The 15,000-nt window shown below is 33.4% G+C and overlaps 1 protein-coding gene across 2 annotated transcripts in view; it reads right to left on the bottom strand.

Annotated features, from left to right (window-relative positions):
• The window catches only part of Glra3 (glycine receptor alpha 3), a 137,897-nt gene that overhangs the window by 79,671 nt on the left and 43,226 nt on the right, over nt 1-15,000 (bottom strand). For both annotated transcript variants that reach the window (XM_035451293.1, XM_027394105.2), the window contains exon 3: nt 9,942-10,009. In XM_035451293.1, the coding sequence (XP_035307184.1) occupies nt 9,942-10,009 (68 nt within the window). The remainder of the gene's footprint in view (nt 1-9,941; nt 10,010-15,000) is intronic.

Below are 15,000 nucleotides of genomic sequence, written 5' to 3'. Positions count from 1 at the left end.
TAAAAAAAGGTAAATATTAATCATAAGTTCAGATAGCAGTAAATCGTTCTAGTATAACAATTACAAACATACTTTCATTTAAACTAATTAAGAGAAAGACCCAAAACACTAAGCTACCCATAAGAAAAATATTGAGAAGCCGTTACAAAGATCTGGGAATGGAGGTATTCTTTGACAAAGCTATCCCTAAGTTGATGCAGTGGAAAAGTCTAAACAATGCTGGAGAAATGACTCAGGCATTAAAGATTGGGATCACAACAAAAATATAAGGGAAACTCTAAATGGGCATATATGGGATCAAGAAATAGAACTTGTTAAATGCTTTTGGACAGGTTAAACTGCTGGAACAGACCAATATTTGCGAGAGAAATAAGCTTTACAGTAAGTGTCTTAACCAATAGAGGAAGAACAAACACTTCTAACTAGTTTGGAACTAAACACCATACTGATATTAAATAACTTTTTCTAAGTATGTGAGATAATAAAATTGTAATTTGGAATTCAAAGTTAAAATTGGAAAAAAATCTAAAACTGATTTTAGAAAATTAAATATAGCAATTACAAAAATATAGTAAATTATGGTAAAGTGAGGGTTGTCCACAGAATTCAATTATGCTTTGCTATTTGGAACCCAATAAATGCATTCCATGATATTAACAAAATAAAGGAGAATTCATAAAATCATTTTATTCAGTCCTGGGATACCAATGGAGAAAACACAGTATTAATTACAACACAACAAAGTGGCTCAGCAGGTAAAGATATTTATTGCTACCAATGAAAAACTGACTTTGATCCCCAGTTGCAAAAGGTGAAAAGAGAGATCCTACTCTACTTAGTGTTTCTCTGACCTCCACTTAAGTGTCATGGCATGCATTTAAACACACACACACACACACACACACACACACACACACACACACACACACACACATGTTCATGTACAAACACCAACACACACAATAAAATTTTAAAAAGAAACTTAACAAGCAATAAAAAATTCTTCAGTTTGATAAAGGTCACTTATGGGAAAGACACAATTGATAGTCTTTTAAGGGGAAGTTATAGATATGTTTATACAGTATTTAATTTCATAGATGTACTTTACATAGTCATGGATTTATAGACATTTTCATACAAATATATCAGACTTCACCGAATCAGTCCCTTCCCATTTTCTCCATCTTCCCCCTTCTGTAGGTCCATTTAATTCCCTTGGATAATTTCTCATATGTATGTTTGCATGCATATAGAATATGTGATAGTTATATAAAATAAAGAATCCTCAAACAACAGCAAATATACATTTGTCTTTCTGAGTATGATTTATTACACTTAATAAAATAATCTCAACTTATGTCCATTTTTCAGTAAAGGATATAATTTTTTTCTTTGTAAGTGAATTTATCTCCTTACAGATACATACCACATTTCCACTATATATCTGCAGATGGATTTCTAAGGTCATTCCCTAATTGTTATTTGTGTATAGTGCTGTAGTGAACACTGATATGTACACAACTGTGACATGTTGACCTGGAGTCCTGTTAAATACAAAGAAGTGGTATAGCTCAGTCACAGGGGTGCTCTTATCTTAGTTTTGTGTAACCACCTACTGATTTCTCCAGTGCCTGGTCTAATCTACATTCTCCACAGCTATGTATAAGAGATCCCATTTCCTTCACTGTTCTTGCTAGGATTTTCTGTTTTATATTTTCTTAATGATAGCAATAATACGTAGGGTAAGATGAAATCTTAATGAAGCTTTAGTATATACACACATACACACACAAACACACACACAATACCTTTACAAATGTTCACTAATTATTACGTACCTTAAAATAAAAAGGGTTTATAAAAGGTTTTAATCTTTAATAAAAATTTAGGAATAAACTTAAAATACATTGTGTCTTAGGGTTTTTCTGTGAAGAGACACCATGACCACAGCAATTCTTATGAAAAAAAAATCACTGGAGTGGCTTCCTTACAGTTTCAGGTTCTGACCATTATCATCATGGTAGGAAGCATGGTGACATGTGGGCAGACACAGTACTGGAGAGGTAGCTGGAAGTCCTGTATCTTATAGATGATGGCAAGTTGATGGAGACACTGGGCAGTATCTGAGCATCGGAAACCTCAAAGCCACGCCCACAATGACACACTTCTTTCAACAAGGACATACCCACTCCAACAAAGCTGTACCTCCTAATAGTGGCATAACCTATGAGTTTACGGGGGCCAATTACATTCAAACTAACACATGTTGCAACCTCAAAAACATTGTTAACAGTATTTGAAAGAAGAAAGAAACTGAGGATAAATAGAAAATTGATTCACTGTGTTCATGGATTAAATATTTAACTTTTATTGTTTATTTGTTTCAGTTCAGTGCATTAAGTTTTATTCAGAAATTATATTAAGTACTTAGTCTTTTAAAAGACAGGAAATCATATCTTTTAACCCTCTTTCAGTCGAATTAGCAAGATAAGAAAAATATGTAAATCATGGAAGTACAAAAAAGTAGAATTTAACATGCTGTTTTTCCTAGATATTTATACTGAAGGAAGGAATTGCGAATCTCTTAGTCTAAAATGGGACACAGGTTATTTGACACTTGGCCCAGGTTCTACAAATATTTTTCTGTGTTTTTTTTTTTTTTGCTAAACTCAGAACATATTAGATTGAGCTGAAAATACTCATTCTAATGTATTAGCAATAAATGAGTAACTGGGATGCCATTTTAAAATATATTTTTAATGTGTCTCTTTTCTTGTTTTCCTCTATTCCTTTCCCCACTCATTCTTTCTGATCCCTCATGTTTTCCTTCCCCCTTCTCTTCTCTCCTCCTCTTTCTCCTACCTCCCTCCCCCCATGCTCCCAAATTGTTCAGGGGCTCTTGTCTTTTCTGCATCACTGGAGTACCATGCATGTCTCTCTTAAGGTTCTCCTTGTTTCCTTGCTTCTCTGGCAGTGTGGATTGTAGGTTGCTAATCCTTTGCTCTATGTTTGATATCCATATATGTGTGAGTACAGACCATGTTTGTCTTTCAAAACATGGTTTCTTCTAGTAACATCCATTTGTCTGCAAATTTCAATATTCCATTTTTTTAAGAGACACATCAATGGAGGGAGCCACTATAGGTTTAAAGAGAAATTTGGCACTAGGGAATTGTACAGAGAGCCACAAGGATGACCCCATCTAGGAACCTAATTAACAGTGAAGAGTCTACCTTAAAAGTCCTTCCTCTATAATGAGAATGATGGCTACCTTAAATGCCATACTAGAGCCTTCATCCAGTAGCTGATGGAAGCAGAATCAGAGATCCACAGCTAAGCACTGAGCCCAACTCCTGAAATTCAGTTTCAGAGAGTGACAAACAAAGGGGTCAAGACAACACTGGGAAAACCCACAGAAACAATTGACCTGAGAAAGTGGGAACTCATGGACCCCAGTCTGATAGCTGGGTAACCAACATTGAACCAAACCAGGCCCTCCGAACGTGGGTGTCAGCTAAGAACACTGGACAGTCTATGGGGCCTCTGGCAGTAGAATCAGGATGTATCCCTAGTGCATGAACGGATTTCCGGACCCGCTCCCCATGAAGGGATACTCTCTTAGCCTAGGTCCTGCCCCAAGTGACTTGACAGATTTTTATGATCCCTCATGGAAGGCCACACTCTCCCTTGGGACTGGAAGGGGTAATGGTATGGGGGTGTCAGTGCAGGGTATGGGAAGATGGGATCGAGATGGAACATGGATTGATATGTAAAATAAGGCAGTTTCTAATTTAAATAAAATTTATTAAAAATAGAATCACATACTAAAAAAAACATTTATTTTTTAAAAAATAAAGTGAGGGTGAAAACAATGCAAAACCCCAAGGAACAGGAAATCGCTGAAAAAGTGCATCTTTTAGAAATGTTAAAGAAGCTGCATCCATGCAGTCTCCACAACCTAACTGCCTAAATGATAGATGAACAAGGATAACAACAATAGACTAACATGAAAGAGGAAATCTGATGAGGCCCCAATTGGTTATCCCATACATATACCTACAAGGAAACTTATACAGATTAAGGTGTTTACATTTGTGTGTTTAAAGAAAAATAGATATAACATTAATTAAATAAAGATGTCATGAATTTGAAAGAGAACAAGGTGGTATACATGGAAAGGGTTGGAAGGAGAAAAGGGAAGGGGAAAGATGTAATTATATTTTAATTTCAAAAAATAAAAAAGTAATATATAAAATATTAAAGTCAAAAAACAAAGGAAAAAATTAAAAGCAACGTGAAAGTGACTAGATATAAAATGTGCATAAGAATTTATCAGCAGTTATATGCTATTTTGAAGGACAAAATTCAGAAAAGGGTCTAGAAAAGTGGCTCAGTAGTTAACTAGTACATTAACTAGTACTCTTGCCAAGGTCCCTGGTTCAATTCCCAGCACTGACATGTTATCTCACAACCATCATAACCACAGCTCCAGGTGATTTGATTCATTCTTCTGACCTCCCTGGGCAACAGGCACACATGTGATATACACATGCAGTCAAAATATAAAACATAATTAAAATCTTTTTTTTTAAATTTCAAAACAGGAATCTATACAATACAATTATGAATAGAAATAGTGCTTGAAAATGCAATTCTCATTGGTCACTTATATGCAAATGTTTATTTTTGGAATTTCAAAACATAATTCTAATCTTTGTGATAAAGTGATTTGCACAGCAATAGTTTAGGACAGCATGAAAATGAACAAAATTAATATGTTAGGGAGGTTGCACTAGTAAATATCATGTTTAATCTAAGAGTATATATTAAATAGCTACTGACAAATAGAACATTGACATGGACTTAAAGCCATGAATGGAGAAATATGTATGATAGAGTCAATATCAAAAATAATGTTGATAACCATTCAGTTGTGAAATGAAAACAAATTGTCCCATTTAATATTTAGTAATATATATGCACATAGGAATACAATAAAAATTAGTGAAAAAAGAGGCCATGAGTTTGAAGGAGAGGAGTAGGGGTTTGGTGAGAGGGTTTTGTGAGAGGAAGGAGAAGGGAAAATGTTGTAATTATATTACAATTAAAAACAGAATGAAACATTCTATGTTAACTAATGTCTAGGTTACAAAGTATTTTAGTTTAAAGAATAAGAAAATACATCTATCAGCTTGGGTGAGCATCAGGTTCTATAAACACATTCTTCTAATTCTAAGCAAAACACAGTTAAATTTTTAAGATAAAGCTAAGATCATTTATACATCAAGAAAACATTATAAACATATTGAAGTAAAAAGACTACTTCAAAAATATACCAGTAAAATTGTGCATCTTCAGACTATTTTGTGAGTAATTGTGTGGGGAGTGTATGTGTAGGTGTGTATCACATACATAGTAAACACAGTCATAAATGCAGAGAACTTATTTTCCATTTATCAATTCTTTCTATTCAATGAAAAACATGATAAGCATCAATTAATGCCAATTTGATGTTAATCATAACTTAAAAATATGAATAAATACTAAATGTGATAGAACTTGAGAAACTGCTAAAATAGCTATTAGGCATTTAAAACAAAATGAACTCTTTGTAAAAATTTAATAATATCTTAAATAATTCCAATTCTGGGTACGTATATTCTAGAATATATACAATACTAGATAATAAGCAATGGTTGATTTTGAATATAGTATTCTTTTGTAGTAGTGATAATATTAGAAATAAGTATTTGTTTTATGAAATACAGAATGAACAAATATATTGTGAACACTTATTAAAATGAAAATTGAGTAGTATTATTTTGTACATAAATTTGGATCATCTTTCAAAACATAAACTTGAGCAAACAAAATAAAGCAGGTTATATGTGGATAGTTCAGTATAATCATTTGGTTCATATATTCATAAACATACCATGAAGCTTGTGTCTTGACATCAAAGGCTTCTTTTAAACACATAGGGAAGCCACTCTTTAGCTTGAAGTAAATAGCTATAATTTGTCAGCCATGCTTGCAAGCATATTAGTTCTTATTATCAATGTATCTTTGTGTTTCTAAAGTTATTGATTGAAATACTTTTAAAAGATTCAGTATTTTATGATTCTTCTGACATGTGTACTGACTTAATGCTATGCCATATTGCTTTAAAATCCCCAAACAATTCAATTATTAAATGATTTAAAGTAATGCCTGAAAGTGCATACTCATTTCAACAACAAAAAGTTAAACCTAGCTATTGCATACAATATTGAAACACTTAACAGTTTGACTTCTCAAAAGATAAAATGACCTCATAATTTTCTTCAAATCCTTGTTAAGCATCTATGCATAGAAAGGCCACTGTGAAGCTATCACAACAGAACCTGACATTTTTCCTTTTACTTTGTAAAATATATTTATTCTATGAGTTTTGACAGAATATGTTTCAAGAGAAAATACTGATTTTCACCATATAGTAGAGAAATTTCTAGTGTCACAAGATGGATGTCAACTGTTTTCTTGGATATAAAGTTAAATTAATATAACCATTTGAGATGCTGCTGCAGATACAGATCCAAACTACTACTTCTATACCTATTAGTTAAACATAAAACTTACTGTATAAGTGTTTCATCTGTGCATGTAAGCCTTGCTTACTAGTTAAACATTAATTTCAGGAATATACATCATTCAACTTAGTGGTCATAAATTTTGCTTTATGGAAACCATCATGAGATGTTTCTAGAGCAAAGTACAGTGCAGATATTTATTCCACACCCAGAACTCCCCTAACACATGAATATTATACATTAATATTCATTCATCTGAAAAGAAAATGTGAGATGTATTTTAAAAGATGTAAAATGTAGAATGTCTTCTACAAGAAGAATAATGCTATATTCAGGTGAGAATAATACTGTCTATTGAAATGGGGAGCTTCAATAGTCAATAAGCTTCCTCCAGAAGAGGGTGCTCAAATGTTAGATGACTAAGAACAATGAAGACACTTCATAAGGCTGTCAATTAGATGTATATAGAATAATTATTTAGTCGTATTTATAAATGATTTTTCAGACACAATGATACTAATGGATAACTTTAAGCCATCTTACAATTTGGGTCTTTTAATTTAATGGGTAATCTTAGTTGAATTAGATTATATACAATAACATAACTGCAATAATGTGAATATATTGAAAAACATGGAACTGAAAGAAGGGTTGGTATGCAAAGGCAACTATCTCTAACTCTGAAAGCTGAAGTTCAATCCTCACAAGTCACATGGTGGAAGGAAGAAAGCAACACTCACAACATGTTCTCCCATCTCTACATATGCACTGTGATGTGTATGCACATGTGTGGGCAAATACACACATACACACACAGAATAAAAAATAAGTAAAATGTAATACAATAGTAACATGTTTCAGCATAGAGTTATTTTAAAAATATGTTAATGTATATAAACATAAAATTAGTTTAAACTAATTCAGCCACTAAACAGTAAGCAGCATGTGATTTAATTGGAAAGTAACAATGGTGGATATTATAAATAAAATATAACAAATTCATCAACTGGAAGCAAAATAATTTATGATGCTTTTGATCAAAATAAACTAGCAAGTTCTGCTTTTCTCTATTCTTTTGAGAGATGGAAACCATATTTCAGCTGTAGTAGCTGATAGTATGAAATTTTTAAGATATCTAATCTGAGCATTTGGATGAGAATAACATATTAATAATATAGAAGAATAAAAAAGAGACCACTATGAAGTATTTAATGAGCAATTAATCTCTGCGGTCTTTATCTTTACTTATACTTGCTCATGACTGTTAGAAAGTGAGAAACATTTGCCAAAATTGCCTATAGAGCTAACATTTACTAAGCAACATATAGGAAGGCAAATTTTTGCTATGCTTCAAGAAGGATATAAAACTGAGCCATGTTTGATATGTCTGTATGTTTATAAAAATTTGCAATGCAAAATATTAACAAATTTAGTCAGCACAGTCATATTGCAGCTGTGATGGACAATTTATAGTGTGGGCTCCAGAATCATTTCACACAAAAAACCAGAATTTTCCAGGAACCTGAAAATCAGAGTTCCTCTATTTTATTCAAGCCCTGTCACCTTACTTCACTAAGACAGAAAAGTTTTCCAACTAGTGTTATGGGAAGTGTTTTCTGGAAGCAATCTTGCACAGGAGAAATAAAAGGAAGCATATTGCCACGATCTTAGGATTGCAGTTTGTGTGTAGAAGAAATTACAATGAGAGAGTTGCCAAGGGACATAAATTTAATTCAGGAATTAGAAAGAAAAGAAGCCAGTTGTAGTTTTTGTCTGGTGATTTAGACAAAACATACACATATACAGGAGATGAAACAGAACTAGCTATCCAATCAGACTATAGAGTGTGCCAGTATGAAACAATTACAACTACTCTGAACTACTATTGACAGAATAACACTGTGCTTATATAGGAAGTTGTACTGTTTTCTTTTCTTGCATTAATAAAAATCATATGTATTTATATGCTGTGTTAAAGATGACTCTACAAATCTTTATCATGCATTGTTCAAACTCCATTGTTCTTCGTCAATGCTTTTCTTATAACTATCCTGCATTTGAAGGGAACCATGGAAATTTTGCTTCATGATAAATATTGCAGCAATTTGAAGGAAATGGTGCTTGAAAGGCTCTTTGTGTTGGAATGAATTCCTTTCTTTTCTGTATAAAATCTAAACAATTGACACTGAAGACCATTGCCATACTATATTAGCAATTTTTTGCCATTATATTTCATAAGAAATTTCATTATTATGTAAGTCTGAAATATGTAAATGATTGTAATTTTCTTATGACATACTTGGGAATATTAATTTTTCAGGAATTTTATGTGATAGTTTAGTTCAGTCTACTTGGGATGTTAATGCAAATTAGCTTAGAAATACAGTATAACTAGGGAATTTAAGAACTCTCATACATTTGTTTTAAATGTTGGCTGTTAGTTATTTTACAGATATTAAGTGGTTTAATGACATAGTTTTGCTTGCTAAATTTCTCAATTATTATGATATATCAAATAAGAATATGCAATACAATATTTAATTCGTATTAAATAGCTCAAGACAAAGTTGGTCTATAATGATCAGCTCTCTTTTCTTGGGCCTTATTAACCTGATTTTATGTAGTTCCCTTAGTTAGACATCAATGTGAAATGAATATACACCATAATTATAATTTGCATGGATTATTTTAGTTTTAGGTTTGTTTTGATTTTGATACTAAGGTCTGAACCTAAGTCTTCAGTACTGTGAGAAGCATCTGGAATGAAGCCACATCTTACCAGATCTCTGTTTCTCCTTCACATTTTCATTTTGATGGTGTCTAACTACATTTCTTAGGCTAGCCTGCAGCTCACTCTGTAGCCCACACATCATTTGAACCTGTGATCATCTCACCTCAGATTCCTGAATTACTGGGTCCTATAGCTCTAGGAGTAGTGCTCATTATAAAACTTTATTATGTTTTGGAAAGTGCTTTATTCACTGGAAAAGGGAATTTCATAGGACACATTAAAGTATGGTATAAGTAGACTGTAAGCATGGAGAATAATTAAATATCAAGGTATTTACTAGTATGCATATGGTAGCTAATGTTGAGTAATGGAAATAAATAATCTGGTAGGGTTTTAATTTTAAGTGGAAATTTAACACTATAGTATTGAATTAGAAATCCAATCTTGTTTTTAATGCTTTATTTTGGTTCTTTAAGATACAATTTCTAGACAGACAGTACCATCTACAGTTTATAGCAATTTAGTCATTCCATTAATTTCATTTATCAAAATCTCATTATATAAAATTAGGTTGTAAGTTCCCAATAATGTAATTAGAAACTAATCCAGTGTGAAACGTGTTATCAAGTGGACAGGCTTACCATAGTTGTTTCTGCAATGGAGCCAAAGCTGTTTATGAATATGTTGCATGTGACATTAACTGGAGGACCTGGAAAAGAAAAGAATATTATGAAGACTGATAGATGCTCACCTGAAATATTTTTGAGTGATTCTGTGGTTTTCAATACTTACAAAAAGAATAGGGGTATTTTTGTATGTTCATAGATATGCAGCCCAGCAGGCAGTTATTCTGGAAGTGTGGGTGAAAAATCTCAAGGTTGGTATGATATCCTTTGAACAGTGGCACTGTCTAATATATAAAAATGTATTCTAGTGAGTTTAGAGATTGCATTTATGTGAAGGTGTATTTTCATGTTCCACAAAGACCAAATGGAGCCAATTCTGGTTAAACTCAGGCTTTGCACAGGCAAGAAGAAAAGGAGAAGGGAGAAGGAAGAGCCAATTTCCTTTATCTCCAATTTGTAGCTGTTTTGGGACTGTCTGATGAACATAGTCTATGAGTCACTTTAGCAACATTGTCCTGGTATTTTCCCCAGGATATTTTTCTGACATTGCTTGTCTCCTAAAATTTTGTTGAAATAAGAAGTATTAAGCAGGCCATGTGATACATAGCTAGACAATGTATGGCAGCATACCCCCAGACCTATATACACATTGACCTCCAATCCACACTTTTTATTGCTTTTAGGTTTTATTCTTTGTTGGTCAGTGAGTTACAGTGGCTTCTAGTCACTGAAATTTTATTCTGTGAACTTTGAGGTCAGAATGGTTGCACAGAGGTTTCTTGAGTTCCATGAGCCTGTAATTATCGACCCAGTCAGGGAATTTCATTTCCTCTGAAGGCACTGCTTCTATGTTCAAGACTATATGACTTTCTACCTTACCTTTCTCTTCTTAGTACAGGGCCTATGCTCAGCCAGAATGGATAGACAGCACAACCAGGTTCTGACTGTTTCCAACAAATCTTCAGGGAATCAGGACTTTCCCCAAACATGTTCTAAGACAAGCCAATTATCGGGTAACTTCTGTTGTGAAGCTCTGGACAGGCCACACAATGACAATTCTTTCCTGATGTACTGCCAAAAGAGCTCTAGGGTTGTCCATTCTCTCAGAAGCTGCTAGAATGGTGCTGTATTTCAGGCTACTATAAACCTGGGCAATGGACCAAATTTAATTGCCTTTTGATATTAAGGAATCCATCAGTTTTTCTTGAATAAACACTTCCTAGACTGTTTCAACCTTGAGCTTAATTTTAGGATTCTGAGGGCTAATTTTGATGATTCTGCCAATGTTTCATTGAAAGGAGATTCTACACTCAACTATCCTCCACTGCCTTCTAAATGCTTGATTACAGTCACCATAAATTCAAGGAATTTCATTAGGTCCATTTTTTTTTCTTCCTCACTAAATATCTAAAACCTGTGAACAGCAAATGGAAGAGTCACAGAGATACACTATTGATAACTCAGCTGGGAGATCTGGGATCAGTTAACTCTTGAGTGCTTCTTGCCAACTATAGGATATTACTTCCTCCAAAATAATCGAGGACTCGGCCATGTTCTACCATTTGTACATTAAGGTATCCAAGATATCAAATGCCATAGGGGAAAATTTAGGCGCTATATGTAGCATGGTAAGGTACAATTTTTCTTTCTTTTCTTTTTTTTTCAAGACAGGTTTCTCTGTCTTGTTTTGGAGCCTGTCCTGGAACTTGCTCAATAGATCAGACTGGCCTCAAACTCACAGAGATCCACCTGCCTCTGCCTCTGCGATTAAAGGCATGCACCACCAACACCCAGCAGTAAGGTCCAATTTTAAAAATCATGTTTTCATAACTGTGTGATCTTTTCCCTAATATTCTTTAGATGATATTCTATAAACATTCAATTATCTGGACCCAAGTTCTGTAATTAGGCTGATAGCTATATAAATGAAGTATTTTGTTGTACAGATTAAATTTCTCTGCTTTAAAATTTATGTGAATTAATTGTAGAAGAATGACATACAAGCTAACATATGAGAATAATTTATTTTGTTTCTCTAGATAATACATAAGGGTAAATTTATTTTCAAGGTTGAATATAAGAAAACAGCCTCTAGGCCCATCTTTACCTTTCTCTTTTTAGAAAAAATTAACTGTTTTAAGAGATAATTTTTTGGGAGCTTAGGGAATGGTTCTGTGAGTAAAGGCTTATGCTGTGAAAAGATGAGGACCTGAGTTCCAATCCTAAGTACCCAAACAAAAAATTCTAGACACGCATGTGTGTTCCTGGAGCCCCAGCATTGATGGGTGGTAAACTAGTGAGTTTTAGCAGCTCTCTGGTCATCTTAGCCTAAACTTTTCTCAAGGCAATAAGGTAGAGTCATATAGGGAAACACTTGTACCCATTTCTTATTCCTACATTTGAGCGACTGCCATACACACCTACCTACTCACATGCATAGAACACACACACACACACACACACACACACACACACACACACACACACACACACAAAATAACAACAAAAGAGAGAGATTCCTTGTGTATTCACCTGAAGTTCTAAATAAGATACTTAATGGTATAGACATATGTTCTGATGCTCACACAGATGCTATAGACTGAATCTTTTCTTTTCTTCATATTTCTGTCCATAATCCAAACACAAAGTATTTTAATATCCTATTACCTGTAAAAGTTATATTTTAATTTTATGTAATATTCATTTTCTAATACCATTATAGCAATGCAAATATTCTTCAAGTGTATTATTAATTTACACACAAGTTCTGAATGTGATGTTACCATACCTAGTTGATCAGGGGTTTGAATATAAAGGTTTATGTGTCACATAAGGAAACAAATTTGTACTTACAGAAAAGCAATGTTCAAAGAAAAAGTATGTCATTTAGACTTTTACAAACTGTTGTAGAAACACACTAAGCCAGAAAATACCTATAATTTCATTTCATTTCTTACAGATATTTTTTCTGAAATTAATAATTGCATTATGTATTCCTCATAGCTTCCTCCCATGTGTGTCATTACTGACCACAAAGTCCTAATTATGTAAATTATTCATCTATGTATGCAAATACTGTAGTGGTTTCATTTTTCTTGGACCTATCAAGAATATTCTTCTCTATAGCAAAGCAGGAAACCTGTTTAAGTGTGCAAGTTGCCAACAGTGCACTGGGAAATGTTCCAACTGCTTTGTTTTGTGGGATGCTCTTTCACGATGCCCATTTCTTCCTTGTAGGTTCATGTCTTCATTTTAATTGAAGATGTCTTCTGTTAATTTTTGAAAAAGTACATATGACTATAACAGTTTAGAGCTTACTTACCTACAGATGCATTGTCGTAGGTTTTCTTACAAAAATTTAAGCTAGAAATAATTTTTGCTTCTAAGTTTTGATGTCATGCCTCAATTTTCCAGCATTGCTATAGAAAATTACAAAATGTTGATTTGTGATCTTATGAATGACTTACTTTTCTTCTAAAATTGTGTCAGCTAGAAATTGTAATGACATATTCAGAACTTGTGGATAAATTAAAGATAAACATGGAGAATATTTGCATTGTTATAATAATTTTAGAAAGTGAATGTGACATAAATATGCAATTCTAACAATGTCTGGATAATAAGATTTACAAAATAATTTTGCATTTGGGGGTTGGATGGATGTATAAAAAAGGCTCAATCTTTATCTTCTGGGTGAGAATAAAAGGATATGCCTCCAGCATTAAATTGCTTAGTTATAAAACTCAAACCAATGGAAGGCTGAGCTTTAAGGTCTAGTTGTATTTGGATACATTTACAAAACAGTTTCATACCTATGGGTCAGGATCCTGCAAAAGAGGAGGTGGAAAGATTGCAAAAGCTGGAGGATCAGGGAGTTTGCTGAAAGATTGTGTCTGATAATAATCAGAAGCATCATACATAAAGTCTCACCAGCACAACTCTCCAAATGTGATCGGAATAAGGAAGTGTTGATGGAATCACCAAGGTGGACAGGGAAAATATCATGAGTCCTCAACCTTACACACAGAACTATAAGCAAGTGTGTAAAGCTAGCAGTGGGAGACGCAGTCATCTCCAGAAAAGAGAACAAATAAATGGCTGTCCAGTGCTAAATGGTCAAACTGTAAAACATACATACAAGTAATATTATATGGTTGAACAGGTTACATGTAGGAATATATACACATATTTACATACATATCTAATTGCCATGTAATTAGTAAAGGCATAAATTTGAAGAGCAAGGGGGTATATGGAAGGGAAGAAAACAAAGAGAGAAATACTTCAATTACATCATAATCTCAAACATAAAGCTGAAAAATGAAAATCAAAAATAATGAACAAAATAATAACTTATTGAGATAACTTGCTGTAAATGTCCAAAGAATTTGGTGGTAAGAGAAAAAGGAATTTGCTCCATTTCTTTGTATTTCATCAGTGTGATGTCACAAGTGTGATGTCCTTCACTCCATGCAAGTCTAAAGTGATATACTCTGAAAATATGCACAGGCATGGTATCATTAGAAACTTAAAGTATTTTTCACATTTTCAGGCTCCTATCCTGCGATTCCATTTACCAGTAAACACTGCTATTTTCTCTTGCTGATTACAATGCAAGTATCAGGGTCATGCTTTAGTTTCAGATTAATTATGTTATATCTTCTTGATTTTCCTTTAGAAAAGAAAACTAGAAATTTGCTAGTGTTTCTTTAATTCACTTTCAATAAAATGCAGATGAAGATGCAAAATAATATGTGTATATATATGTAGTCTGGGAAAACAGCTTGGGGAGTCTTAACAGGACTACCAGTCCCATTCATTTGTTGAAACTGAGAAAAAAAACAGAAGGGGGTGACTTGCCTTCCTTATCTTATTATGAAGGGCCTTTGCTGTAAAACTTTGATTTGCACTAGGCATTGAGTAAAAGATATGGTATTCTCTGATTATTTTTAGTACCATCTTTTAAATGTGATATTTTTATTAGCTCAAATTAGAAACAATCCTGCTTTACATGTCAATCCTTGCTCCTTCTCCCTCCTCTCCTCCCCTGCCCTCACCGGTCCCCCACCCCATT

This window comes from Cricetulus griseus (assembly GCF_003668045.3).
Source record: "Cricetulus griseus strain 17A/GY chromosome 1 unlocalized genomic scaffold, alternate assembly CriGri-PICRH-1.0 chr1_0, whole genome shotgun sequence".
Lineage (NCBI taxonomy): Eukaryota > Metazoa > Chordata > Mammalia > Rodentia > Cricetidae > Cricetulus > Cricetulus griseus.
Note: the sequence above shows the minus strand (reverse complement) of the source record. Positions and strands in the feature narration are given on the sequence as shown.